The 13,883-nt window shown below is 40.3% G+C and overlaps 1 protein-coding gene across 1 annotated transcript in view; it reads left to right on the top strand.

Annotated features, from left to right (window-relative positions):
* The window catches only part of pkd1l2a (polycystic kidney disease 1 like 2a), a 58,706-nt gene extending 46,781 nt beyond the window's left edge, over positions 1-11,925 (top strand). Inside the window, exons 23-41 of the mRNA XM_056462327.1 lie at positions 38-268; positions 1,003-1,104; positions 1,182-1,360; positions 1,460-1,606; positions 1,706-1,905; positions 2,441-2,685; positions 3,078-3,291; positions 4,054-4,502; positions 5,196-5,292; positions 5,386-5,526; positions 5,598-5,783; positions 7,515-7,845; positions 7,973-8,106; positions 8,189-8,316; positions 8,403-8,563; positions 8,666-8,876; positions 11,206-11,307; positions 11,392-11,523; positions 11,602-11,925. Coding sequence (XP_056318302.1) covers positions 38-268; positions 1,003-1,104; positions 1,182-1,360; positions 1,460-1,606; positions 1,706-1,905; positions 2,441-2,685; positions 3,078-3,291; positions 4,054-4,502; positions 5,196-5,292; positions 5,386-5,526; positions 5,598-5,783; positions 7,515-7,845; positions 7,973-8,106; positions 8,189-8,316; positions 8,403-8,563; positions 8,666-8,876; positions 11,206-11,307; positions 11,392-11,523; positions 11,602-11,727 — 3,516 coding nt within the window. The 3' untranslated portion in view covers positions 11,728-11,925. The remainder of the gene's footprint in view (positions 1-37; positions 269-1,002; positions 1,105-1,181; positions 1,361-1,459; positions 1,607-1,705; positions 1,906-2,440; positions 2,686-3,077; positions 3,292-4,053; positions 4,503-5,195; positions 5,293-5,385; positions 5,527-5,597; positions 5,784-7,514; positions 7,846-7,972; positions 8,107-8,188; positions 8,317-8,402; positions 8,564-8,665; positions 8,877-11,205; positions 11,308-11,391; positions 11,524-11,601) is intronic.
* Positions 11,926-13,883: the final 1,958 nt, after the last annotated feature.

The raw sequence follows: 13,883 nt of genomic DNA, 5'->3' as shown, positions 1-13,883 counted from the left end.
ACTATGTATGATTTCACCAATGTTTGTCTCATTTCAGGTTGGCCCTCGTACTACAACATTGGTTACTCAATGCCTGTGTACCCATTTGACATTTTTTGGAAGCTCCTTCTTTGTCATGCCCAATGTGGTTGATGTGTCCCGCACTGCTGAACTCTTTGCAACCTTCGTCAACAACCCGGTGGTGGTGTGTTTTGTAGGCGCCATCATACTTGCTTACCTGTTGGTTGTGATATGGGCACGAAGAAAGGACATCCAAGATGCAGTCAAGGTTTTGATTTGGGATAAACTTACATAATTATTAATTTAAACCATAGTGTGATTTCACCAAGTAGGGCATGTTCCTGGAGAAACACCAACATTCCAATCAGCCATCAGATTTAAGGTATAAGATTACGGTTAATGTTTACAGTTAGGTTTGTGCTTCTAAATCTGTTATCCAACTATTAATCCTCTCTAATTTTAGGAATGGGTGGCACGGTGGCTCAGTGGTTAGCACTGTTGCCTAAAGGCAAGAAGGTCGCTGCTTTAAGTCCCGATGGGCCAGGAGGCATTTCTGTTTGAAGTTTACATTCTCTCCGTGTTTGTGTGGGTTTCCCCTGGGTGCTGCAGGTTGCCCAACAGTCCAAAGACATGTCATATAGGTGAATTGGGTAAACTAAATTGGCCATAATGAATAAGAGAGTGTGTGGGTGTTTCCCAGTGCTAGATTGTGGCTGGAAGGGCATCCACTGCATAAAACATATGCCAGAGTAATTAGTGGTTGATTCAGCTGTGGTGACTCCTGAGAAATTGGGGACTAAGCCAAATGTGAGTGAGTGAGTGATTTTGGGAATCATTTACAGTTAAAGGTAGGTTTAGCAGTAGGGAATTGGTATGGATTACATTTTCGAACAAGAATGATAAATGTTAATCCAGGATCACATCCTACTTGGCAAATATCACACCCACCTTAACATAACCATATGTTAACAATCATTTTTATGTTAATGTGCATATTTAAAGGTGAAGGTCACAGTACTTGAGGACAATGATCCCTTAGCTGAATATCGTTATTTACTGAGTATCAACACAGGACAACGTCGTGGGGCCTCCACCTCTTCTCAGGTTAGTGCCATACAGCTTTAGTTTTCAGAAATACTACTATTCCTTTCTAAATTAACACTGCCATATCTATACTCTAGGTGACAGTGACTTTACAGGGCTCAGAGGGAGAAAGTGAACCTCATCATTTGACTGACACTGAAAAGCCAGTGTTTGAAAGGGGAGGACTTGACTTGTTCTTGCTGACCACCCCATTTTCATTGGGGGAGCTACAAAGTATAAGGCTCTGGCATGACAACTCAGGATATTACCCTGCTTGGTAAGGTTAATGTGTCATATGTGTTAGATTTTTGGAGTGCATGCCATTTTTGTTCATAGCTTCATTACTTACTCTATCCTTTTGAAATATCAATTAAAGGTATGTTAACAAGGTAATGGTACAGGACCTGGAGAATGGGCAGAAGTGGCACTTCCTGTGCAACTCGTGGTTGTCTATTGACTTGGGAGAATGTACACTAGATAAAGTTTTCCCTGTAGCAACAGAGATGGACCTAAAAAGATTTAGGTATGTAACTGTAAGATCAAGTTTTTGGGATATGTTTTCAAATGTGATACAAAATGTAGGTTACTTTATCATTAACCCTAATGTCTTCAATTTTTTCAGTAATCTGTTCTTCGCAAAGACTGCAAAAGATTTCCGTGATGGTCACATCTGGTTTTCTGTAATCAGTCGCCCTCCGAGTAGTAATTTCACTCGAGTTCAACGCGTCTCCTGCTGTTTTTCACTACTGCTCTGCACGATGTTGACCAGTATCATGTTCTGGGGTATCCCGTCAGACCCTTCAGAGCAGACTATGGACCTGGGTATGGCCAATAAAACAATCTCTAGAAAGTTCCCATGAGCAATGTAGTAAATAATGACTATGGCATATTGTTCTGCTGGCTTTTATCATGCTAATAGATGTCCATTACACCACACTAAGTGCAATAAATCTCCACTGTTCATTAGTAGTACAGTTATTGGTATGTGACAGCCATCAAAGGCGCCCAGCATATATCCAGTAGTAAAAAAAAATGTACAGAGTTTGCTAATTAAAAAAAAGAATATCATGCCAAAATATTTTTAATTAACTGGACTTGGTATAGAGAAGTAAATGTATAGTCTCCATGTTGCCATAATTTCCCTTATTCTTGAAACTTGTAAGCATACCTTCTAAATCAGTGGTGTCAAACTAAGTTACCGGAGGGTTGCAGCCCTGCAGAGTTTAGATCCAACCCTTCTAATCAGATGTGTTTAATTAGAGCTAAAGCTAAACTGTCCAGAGCAGAGTTTGACACCCCTGTAAATCTTTTCTTGACTCACAACATATTTCCATATATCTCCTTGCATTGACTACAGGTAAAATTGAGTTCACCTGGCAACAGGTCATGATTGGCATTCAAAGTTCCATTATCATGTTTCCAATCAATCTCCTCATTGTGAGCATCTTCAGAAATGCTTGTCCAAGAGAGCAAAAATCTGAATCGTCTTCAAAGCAACGGTCAAAGTTAGACTCCACAAAGCAAGGCAAAACTGGAAGGGTATCTCCAAACCAGCCTCTACACGATAATCACAAGGAAATCACACCTGATACTGTAATGAAGGTTAGTCCTACTTATCTCTTATGCCATGGTCACAGTAGAGTTTGAGCATGCCAAATTGTTGTACGACGCTGTGAAAAGGGGCGGGATTAAACAAGATGACGAGCGTGCGAGCGATTGGTCCATATTTTAAATTTATGTACAGAGAGGTCATGTTTTGATCTTTGATTGGTATCACGCAATCACGTGATGTGATTTCGCAGGTCAGAGTTCATCAAGCTTGAACTTTTCAAGGCAGGGAATTGTGAAATTTGTCACAGAAGCTTCCATTTCCAGTGTCGCATTCGCGTGTGTATGAATACAACTCTATGGGATGAAAAGTGCAGTGTGACCTCAGCTTTAGTCATAATGGTTGCTGTTTTATGACTATATTTAATTATTATTCTTTTTTTCAGAACATCAAACGGATAGCACAGTCACTCTATAAGGTTATGAGACGACCTGTTCCAAGGATAGAACTAGATCCCACGAAAACAGATATCAACAATCTCTTGTCATTAGTTGAAGAGATAATTCAACAACATAATCGAGTTGGAAATGAGTTTTACAATGACTCATCTAAAAACGAGCAAACTCTTGCTGCCTCCCTTGGGCGTGTAAATCTTAAAGGTGAGTCCAGGCAAAGCAGTTGGTTTCATAACATAATTCTAATTTCCAATTTCAAGCTTGCACTCCAATTAGAATTTAAAATTCGATCGCTTACTTTAACCGCTGAGACTGATTGGCAGGACAAAAGGGAATTTTGAGCTCAGTAAGGTTTCGAGAACTCCCCTCTTATTTAGGGCTACTGACAAATTAGGAATTTCTACATAGAGATATACTGCTGGTTATGAGCTGTACTATAGTGCCATTTTGGATTGGTCAATTCACCTATGACATATGTATTTGGACTGTGGGAGGAAGCCAGAGAACTTGGGATAAACCTTTGCAAGCACTGGGAGAACATGTAAACTCCACACAGAAATGTCGACTGACCTGTTAAGGACTTGAACGAGTGATGTTCTTGCTGTGAGGCAACAGTGCTAATCACTGGGCCACCATGCCGGCCTATTAAGGGAAAAGAGGAGGGGTAGGGGTGGAAGGGGGGATTCTTCAAGGTGAAGATAGCGGAGGTAAGAGACTCTGGTCATTTATAGTGAGTTAGGAATCATCCAATTAGTGAATCATGTGTTAGCTAATTCCAGCGGTGATCAATCATAAGCACGTGGACATCTCAAAATTAGTTTATAAATAAACTACGTAATTTTGGATTTTGATCTGCATGATGTGTTTACTTGTGTTACCTTAGACTGACATGAGTAAAAAATAAGAAAGAGGCAAACCCATTTTCAGCTCTCACATGAAACAATAATGTTTTTGTTCCCACCACAGAGAGCAGTTTTTGTGAAGGCCAAGAGTGTAATGAAAAACACAGTGTCTACAGCCAATATCTCTACAAGCAGCTGCATAATGTGGAGAGAGAGCTGAGACTGCTAGAGCCCTCATCTTTCTCAAAGCCAGACAGCTACACTCGGGCCGTATTGCAGGTGCAAGGCATGAAGAACTTACTTGAACCTCGTGTCTCCTTTTCTGGTATGCATACTCGTAGCTCCAGCCCATCAGAGGGCAGTGAAAAGGAAAAAAGTAGAAAGTGTTGTCAGAAAGGATTGCCCTGGTGGTTTGTGTTTGTTGGTTGGTTTCTTGTCCTAGCCACCAGTGGCGTTTCAGCATACTTCACAATGCTGTATGGGTTGACATATGGAAAGGAGCGCTCCATCAGCTGGCTTATCTCAATGGTGGTGTCATTCTTTGAAAGCCTCTTCATCACCCAACCTGTAAAAGTAAGATATAATGCAGACACAAGACCTCGCTTTTAGTATATATTGCAAGAAGTGTCCTCTAGACCATGCCTGCCAACATTTGGGAGCCAGGTGCGCGGTGATGTTTGTGGTGTTAGTAGCTGTACTGGGGACCGGGTTTCAGGCAGTCATGGTGATCGGGGGATGTTCCATTTTTATGGAAGTTTTACAGGAGAAATAACAAAATGGGAGGGTGGCGGGAAATGGGTCTGAAATACAAGAGACTCCCAGGAAAAACGGGAGTGTTTGCAGGTATGCCAACCCTGTTCCCGAAGGCACACCAACAGTCCACATTTTCAACCTCTCCCTAATCAAACACACCTGAATCATCTTATCAAAACATCAGAAGAGACTCCAAAACCTGAAGTTAATGGGTCAGATAACGGAGACATCCAAAATATGTACTGTTGGTGTGCCTCCAGGAACAGGGTTGGGAAACACTGCTCTAGACCAGTGTTTCCTGGAGGCATATATTTTAAATGTCTTCCTTATCTGACCCATTAACTTGGAATCTCTTATTTTGTTCTAGTAAGTTGATTCAGGTGTGTATGATTAGGAAGAGGTTGAAAATGTGTATTGTTGGTGTGCCTTCAGGAAGATAGTTGAGAAACACTGCTCTAGACATTTTGTTGATAAATTGACTTGGACTTGATTGTCTTGTGTTGGACTGTTTAGGTACTGGGCTTTGCAGTCTTCTTTGCTCTTGTACTCAAAACTGTTGATCAAGATGAGTATGGCGATGTTTCAATTGATGAGACTTTATCCAACACAGGTAATGGGACCACCAGCAACTTTAATTAACTTAGCATCTTTGATAATCATGATATAAGTGTGGTAAAACTTCACCTGAAACGTCTTTCCACAGATGATCCTGATGCCGTCAGAATTGCAAGGAGAGACAGCACATGTAGTTTCTATCAGCCTCCTCCTCCCACTGATATAGAAAAAATGAGAAATAACATGATCAAGGAACAGAAAGTTTTTGCACTCATCCGAGAGATACTCGGTAAGGAGATTATAACTTATCTTTTATTTATGCAAGGGTCAGCTTGTTTGACACAGCCTTTGACATTGCAGTTTATGTCGGATTCCTCTGGATGCTTCTCTTGGTTGCATATGGACAGCGAGATCCAAATGCATACTACCTTACACATCATATTCGACAGAGCTTCAGCAATGGCATTTCAGAGACTCTGAACCACAAAGATATATTCATTTGGGCAAATTCTTCCTTGCTCCGTAATCTGTATGGGCAGTATCCAGGTATCTTGTTCTGTCTATGCTTGTATTTGGGGGGGTTTCAACAAGAGATTAAAAAAAAAAGAATTATGATTTTTTTTTAATGGTAATGCTAAAACACAGTAAGATACTTATTTAAAAATATATATATTCCTGCCCAACCTTGTTCCTGGAGCCATACCATCTGTACACATTAGCTGCGTCTGAAATTGCATAGTTTGATAATATGTAGTACACTAAAAACAGTGTGCAAGCTGAGTCTGAATTTCTGGAATTCAAAAAATGGTATGTGAGAAGTACCCGGACCTACTACATCCGGCAAGATTCTGAAGTGTACATCTAATGGACACTTCGCTATCCTGTGATCCACCGCAAGAGAATTCATGATAGGAGTGAAGTGATGCAACTGGCACAGGTAGGTCACATGATGACAAAATTGTGTATGTAGTACGTCCGAGTTCCATTTTATAGAACATATTTTTCTAACAGCCCAACGGTATATTTCAAGAGTTCAGACTTAGCTGATGATTGATTATAAACAACTTTATGTTGTGCGGGGACAGAGCCCTGAACTCATAAGATCCTCGAGCCCGGGGCTCCCTCACGTTTGCAGGGTGAGAGGGGAGTTCGAGCTTAGGTAGATTTTGAACCAGTCATCATTTGACTGACCCTGAAAAGCCAGTGTTGGAAAGGGGGAGGAATTGACATGTTCTTGCTGACCAACCCTTTTTCACTGGGGGAGCTACAAAGTACAAGGCTCTGGCATGACAACTCAGGATATTACACTGCTTGGTAAGATTAATGTGTCATGTCATGTGTCAGATTTTTGGAGTGCTTGCCGTTTTTGTCTATATAGCTTTATTACTACCTGTATCCTTTTGAAATATCTTATATAGGTATGTTAACAAGGTAATGGTACAGGACCTGGGGAATGGGCAGAAGTGGCACATCCAAGGATTTGAACCAGTGATGTTCTTGCTGTAAGGCAACAGTGCTAACCACTGGGCCACTGTGCCTTGCTATAGAGGGAAAGGTGAAGGTGAAGGGGAGATTCTACAAGGCATAGGTAACTGTAGTAAGAGACTCTGGTAATTTATAGTGAGTTAGGAATCATCTGATTGGTGAATCGTTAGTTAATGCAGGACCAGCCGTGTTCAATAATAATCATTTGCTCCTCTCAAAATTAGTTTATAAATAAACTTCACTTAAATTCAAATGCTGTACCTACGGAGTAGTAGGTGATTTTGGACACAGCCATTGTCAAAGACTTCCTAGTCAAACGCACTTGATTCAACTTATCATTAGTAGAGACACCAAAGGTACAATCTATGAATTTGAACTTCACAACAGTTAGATAAGTAGCAACATAATCTGATGAATGAAACAACATATACCATGTTGTCATTATCACCTGACATCCCTGAATCAGTAATGTCACTTCACTTCCATTCATAAATTCTCTCCTGTGTCTAATGGGATAGGTTAATTGTCCACTGGATATTCCAGGTTCTTCTTGTCTTCTGTTATTATTAATTTGGACATATATCTTGGCTCACATATTGTTTTCACATAATATTTAGTAAGCAAGTATGGACACATCACCTCCAAAATGTACTGTTGGTGTGTCTCCAGGAATGGGGTTGGGAAAAACTTTAAAACTACATTGTCTACTAATTAAAGGTTAAAAACTGGTCAGCTTTTTGTACCACTGAATTTAAATTGTTGAGTAAGACTTGTTGTGCAATACCATTTCAGGCTTCATAACAGATGGAAACTCAAAACTTGTTGGCAATGCTCGAATTCGTCAGGTTAGAGTGAGAAGAGATACTTGTAAAATTGCTAACCCCATGCAGTACTCTGTTCGTGATTGCCATGCCCCATACTCCTGGGAATCAGAGGACATGGGCTCTTACAGTCCAGGCTGGAACCAGACTAAAAATGTGAATGGCTCTAAGACTGTACTCAAACCATGGTACTATCAAACCCAGGCCAAACTTCGGGCAAACCCTGTTTGGGGTGGCCTGGCCCTTTATAAAGGTGGAGGATTCGTGGTGGACCTAGGTCCAGATCAAAAGAATGCAAGCAGGTACAGGCAGCATTATGTGTAACCACTGTAGATTCAAAAATAGAAGTTACAGTTGATCCTTTCTTTCCTGTTAGTTGGTTAGATTTCCTACAAGTTGAACAGTTGAATCTTTCTTTCATTTCTACAGACTTCTTCAGTATCTTTTTGACAACACCTGGCTGGATGTGTATACGCGGGCTGTTTTTGTGGAGTTCACAGTTTATAATGCAAATGTTAACCTCTTCTGTATTGTGACACTCATATTTGAGACTACAGGAGTTGGTGAGGAATCTCCTTCTGATATTTTCAAAAGACTCCCATGTTCTTAAAGTCTGGACTTATGATCATTTTGCCGTTTTTGCAGGTACATTCCAATATCGAAGTGAGGTGCAGGCTGTCCATCTTTATCAGTCCTCTGGTGGTTTTCATGTATTTGTTATGGCATCAGAGGCCATCTATTTCCTCTTCATTCTTTACTACATGTTTTTACAGGTAAGGTCTCTCATGGGACACTTAAGTAGATGGTGTATTCTGCGACAGTGACGATATAATGGACAATATTCCTCTGGATTTAACAGGGAAAACTGATGAAGCAGCAGAAATGGGCATATTTCAAAAGCAAGTGGAATCTTTTAGAGTTAGCCATCATCATTTTAAGTTGGAGCGCATTATCGGTGTTTGTCAAGAGAACAATATTGGGTAACAGGGACATTGAGTATTACCAAAATAACAAAGACATGTGAGTGAAAGTATGTTTTCAGATTAATCAGTCAATTCCTGAGCAATATACATGTAAACAAATGAAAATACTTCAAAATTAATGTAGTTGTTTCTCTAACAGGTTTGTCAGTTTTAATGAGACTGCCACTGCAGATGCTGTACTGGGCTATCTGATAGCTTTCTTGGTTCTGTTGGCCACCATCAAGCTGTGGCATCTGCTGAGACTGAATCCCAAGTTACACATGATCACTTCCACACTGCAGCGGGCATGGACAGATATCTCTGGGTTCATCGTGGTCATGACCATCATGTTTTTAGCCTATTCCATTGCTGTGAGTACAGAATCATACTCCCCTGACATTCTTGGATGTATAATGAAAACAAACTAGGATCAAGGCCTACAACCATGGCAGCAGAGGCGGCACACAGTCCTGCAGAATTTAGTTATAACACCATCACCCCTTCCTGAAGGACTAATTCTGAAGGACTTGTTTAGCTAGATAATATGAGGTTCATTAGGGTTGAAGCTGAACTGTTTAACTGTCCAAAGCAGGGGTGCCCAAACTCGGTCCTAGAGGGCCGGTATTCTGCAAAGTTTAATTCCAACCCCAATCAGACACACCCGGGCTAGCTAATCAAGCTCTAAGGCTTTCTAAAAACATCCTTGCAGGTGTGTTGGAGCTAAAATCTGCAGGACACTGTGCCTCCAGGACAGAGTTTGGCCACCCCTGGTCTAAAGGTCAGTGATCCTCCTAATGGCCCTAGCACACTTCATCTTCAATTAAGGCTCTGGTATACTTGAACCAAAAATTGAAGAACAAACTGAAATAATGTCAACAAAATTAGTTTCGGCAATTCAAAACTGCTTACCAAAACAAACTTTTGGGGCAGTTATTTTAGGCCAGGCATGTCAAACTCAGTTCCTGGTGGGCTGCAGGCCTGCAGTTTAGTTCCAGCCCTGCTTCAACACACTTACCTCTATAGGTTTTAAACAAGACTGAAAGACTTAATTAGTATAATCAGCTGTGTATAATTAGGGTTGGAACTAAATTGTGCAGGGCTGCGGCCCTCCAGGAATTGAGTCTGACATCCATGGTTTAGGCTACTAAACACCTTTGTTAGGTCAGACAGACGAACAACATCCAAAACAACATCAGTAGCCTAATGAATAAACTGGAAAGTCAAGTAGCAGAACTGGTACAAATGTATCCGCACCTGTAGGATCACTTGTGGAGAGATTTTAAAGACTCTGAGAGGGTCACTCATTCAACAAGAAGCCCACCTCAATGTGCCACATATTTTCTGAGTTTGCACACACTGGCGATGCCAGTCAGTGTCTGTCCCTGACAAATAAAAAACAATGTAAAAAATGGCGAGGTGCCACTTCTCATAAAGAAGGCTGTTTGCCAAATATTTACGAAAATGTTCATGTATCTCAAACTTCTTTTTCCCCTTAAACAAAGAACAAAAATAACTTTGTTTGAAGTATGGAGAGGCCTTTATGGTCTTGCAGATCATAACATGTCACATGCATGCAGGGCTTTACATTAACACCCACCAACCCGCCAAATGCGGGTAGATTTCAGCTCTGGCGGGTTAGACAGACACCTCCACTAGCCACTTTGGCTTGTTGGAAATCATTTTTAAATTGTAGTTGTCTTAAAAGCAGGGTTCGACAATAAGCATGGCCCAATATTTGTGCAGTGATCTTAGAATCGAGAAGCAGCACGACTGACAAAAATAACTGTGTGCGCCAGCAAAACAGCAAAAAAAAGGAGATAAATACCGAACGAGAGGATGATCACTCGTGCACACAGGTAATGTGATGCGCGCTCCCGTTTACTTGAGTGAAGCAACCGTGCCTAGAGGAAGCGCAACTGGTCCAATTGGTTCCCTTTGAAATAGACTGGACAAACATCGATGATCGTGCACCCACAGTCCTGCTGCTTTCAAGAGCTCGAGATAAAAAAAATACACATATTCTTTTGTATTCTTAATTTTGTGTCCTGAAAAGTCATGAGAAATAACAACTGATTGCATTGCAACAACCCATTTGCTCATGCACACTGAGCAAGCTAATACACACAAGAAGTTAAATGAATGAGAAGTCATGTGGACATAACAACATCTAAATCAAGTAATTTTAGCATGTCAAAGTCAAACTTATGCATATAAAATATTTTTTCTCAACAAGAATAGTGTGGCTAGTGGAAATGGCGAGTGGCTAGTAACGTTGGAAATCTACTAGCCACAGTGGCTGGGGATCAAAGAAGTTAATGTCAAGCCCTGCATGCACATGTTAATTCCACAAGATTTTAGAGACTCAATTCATCGTTCTAGCTCTTGGAAAGGTGCTTGTATGCACCCTCTTTGTGGTCACTTTGTGCCTTCAACATGCACTTCTGCTGAGCTCACATTGAGGTGAGCTTTGTCTACAAACTCCTGACAGTACAAAGTAGCAGTAGCTATCTCAAGTCCATAGCATGAGCTAACCAGATGAAATGAATTTGATAGTAATCTTCGCCATCATAGCTCTTATTTAAAGTGTTGTGTTGACTAGACACAGGAACCATTGGGAAGTAGAAGGACATCGCCATGCGTCAAACTGGTGAAATAAATGACAAAGCATATTTACACTTCTTTAATTTTGAATCCCATCAGTGCAATCTGATGTACGGTTGGAGGCTCAACTCGTACAGAACTCTGCTTGAGGCTGCACAGACCATTATTTGCCTACAACTGGGTATCTTTAACTATGATGAGGTAAACTGAAGAACTTATACTAAATTGGTTCTCACTTTCATTGTCTTTAAGAATTTATTCACTCACTCTATCAATTACCAACAGGTTTTGGATTACAACCCGGTTCTGGGAGCATTCCTGATCGGATCCTGCATCATCTTTATGACTTTCGTAGTTCTCAACCTCTTTATATCAGTGATTTTGGTGGCGTTCAATGAAGAGCAACTTCACCCCACAGTAAATCTTTTAGTCAATCCAGCTATATTTCTGCATTTATAAATCTGTCAACTGACTGGTCTATTTCTCTTCCCTCAGCCTTCTGAAGAGGAGGAGATTGTAGAACTGATGCTAATGAAGATCTGCAGCCTCCTTGGCATCAAGTGCAAGAAAAAGCAAACAAACGCAGATGCTCCCATGACTACAGCCTCAGTCATATCATAGGAATTATGCTTGTCTGTACAACCATGTGACAGTCCATGCTACCTTTACTGTGAAATGCCTCTTGGTATTTGAATGCTTAGTCGTTGTTGTAAATTATATAATGCTAAGCTTTTCCCCTGACATTTAACTTGCAGAAATTATGTACTAGTATTGTTTGAATGTTTGTAAGTTATTACAACTATTGCATGAAATATGCAACACTTTGTCTTGGAGTATTTGTTCTATTATTACATTACATTACATCAACATGTCAGCTTTTCTGAGGGGAAAGTAGTTGAAGATCAAAATGTTTTGTTGGACGAGAACAGTGTGAAGTAAAATACATTGGGAATGGTTTCAACAAATGAAACAAAACTCTTAGATTACACATGTAGTATTGACACAAATAAAGATCTGAATCATATACACCACTTATCCACACTACCTGATAAGAGCCTTGTCGCCTATCCCAAGTTTTAGGAACAACAAATATCTTGACTTCTAGTTGATCATTTGGTATCAGAAGTGGCTTATATAAAAGGCAAAGGCCTCTAGATTACGCTTATTTTACCAAAATAAAACATGATCATGAATTGATTTTTAAATATTTAATTAGGACAGTAAGGTCTGACAAAAGTCTTGTCACTTAACAGAAATAATGTACAGTATAGATGATAAAGTCATGGTGCAGTGGAAAAAGAATTAACATTGTGTATGACTCCCATGAGCTTGGAGGACTACATCCATACATCTCTGCAATGACTCAAATAACTTATTAATAAAGTCATCTGGAATGGCAAAGAAAGCGTTCTTGCAGGACTCCCAGAGTTCATCAAGATTCTTTGGATTCATCTTCAATGCTTCCTCCATCTTATCCCAGACATGCTCAATAATGTTCATGTCTGGTGACTGGGCTGGCCAATCCTTGAGCACCTTGACCTCCTTTTGCTTTCAGGAACTTTGATGTGGAGGCTGAAGTATGAGAAGGAGCGCTATCCTGCTGAAGAATTGGCCCTCTCCCGTGGTTCGGAATGTAATGGGCAGCACAAACGTCTTTATACCTCAGGCTGTTGATGTCCACTCTATTGATCTCTCACATGCCCCCATACTGAATGTAACCCCAAACCATGATTTTTCCTTCACCAAACCAGAGCTTCACCAGACTGATTTTGACTGGGATACAGTTCAACAGATAATTCATCTGAAAAATCGACCTTCTGACACTTTTACAAATCATCAACTAGAAGTCAAGTTATTATTTGATGCTTACAACTGCGATTGACGACAAGACTTTTGTCTTCGCTTTAATGCAATAGTTACATGGTCTCCTAAGAAAAATCTAAACATACCAACTGTCTCTGTAATTTGCTTTATATATGAAAATGCATGACACGAACAGTGCTTTCACATAAGCCTGAAAATTGAACAAAAAGTCTTATAGTTGTTGAAGTTTGGGTCATGACAAGGAGTACCTTTATAGTAGTATCTGGCAACAAATCCACTGCATTTATCAGTATCTTGTATCCTTATTGCTCCATTCAAAACTGAATAAAATTGTCTATGAAAGGCACTGCAGAGAAAAACTATTAGGGCTGCCAAGCTGATGGGTAATTCTAATTTAATCATTACAGAGCTCTAAACTTTGTGTGTCCTTCCGATTAACTCAAGAACAGTGAGTAGAGCTTTATGACATGGGTTTCCAAGACCAAGCAGCTTACATCACCGAGTGCAATGCAAAACGTTGGATGCAGTGGCGTAAAGCACACAGTGGACGTGCATTCTCTGGAATGACGAATCGCACTTCTCTGTCTGGCAATCCAATGGACAAGACAGAGCTTCTCAGTACTGGATAGACATTAGAAAGCAGAAGCCTAAAGAAGTAGAAGCCAAACTTTCGATAATGTTAGCTTTGGCATTAGGACAGTTTTGTCCTAATACAGTTGTCCAATAAATCAGCTGTCTAAAGTCAGCATGAATTCAAATTTTACCTCTTCTTATATGTATATATATATATATATAGGTGAGCTTGTTATAAACAATGTACCTGTGCACATCATCATTTAGCAAAAATTGATATGTCCATATTTAATTAAACACCACAACCTTCCCTCCCTCAAAACATTTAACCACATGGAATGCCTTTAGGGTGGGGCTATAAGTGCATGTCTTATTTCTGC

The sequence above is a fragment of the Danio aesculapii genome, chromosome 7 (assembly GCF_903798145.1).
Source record: "Danio aesculapii chromosome 7, fDanAes4.1, whole genome shotgun sequence".
Lineage (NCBI taxonomy): Eukaryota > Metazoa > Chordata > Actinopteri > Cypriniformes > Danionidae > Danio > Danio aesculapii.
The sequence above is the reverse complement of the archived record's forward strand: the minus strand, read 5'-3'. Positions and strand labels throughout refer to the sequence as shown.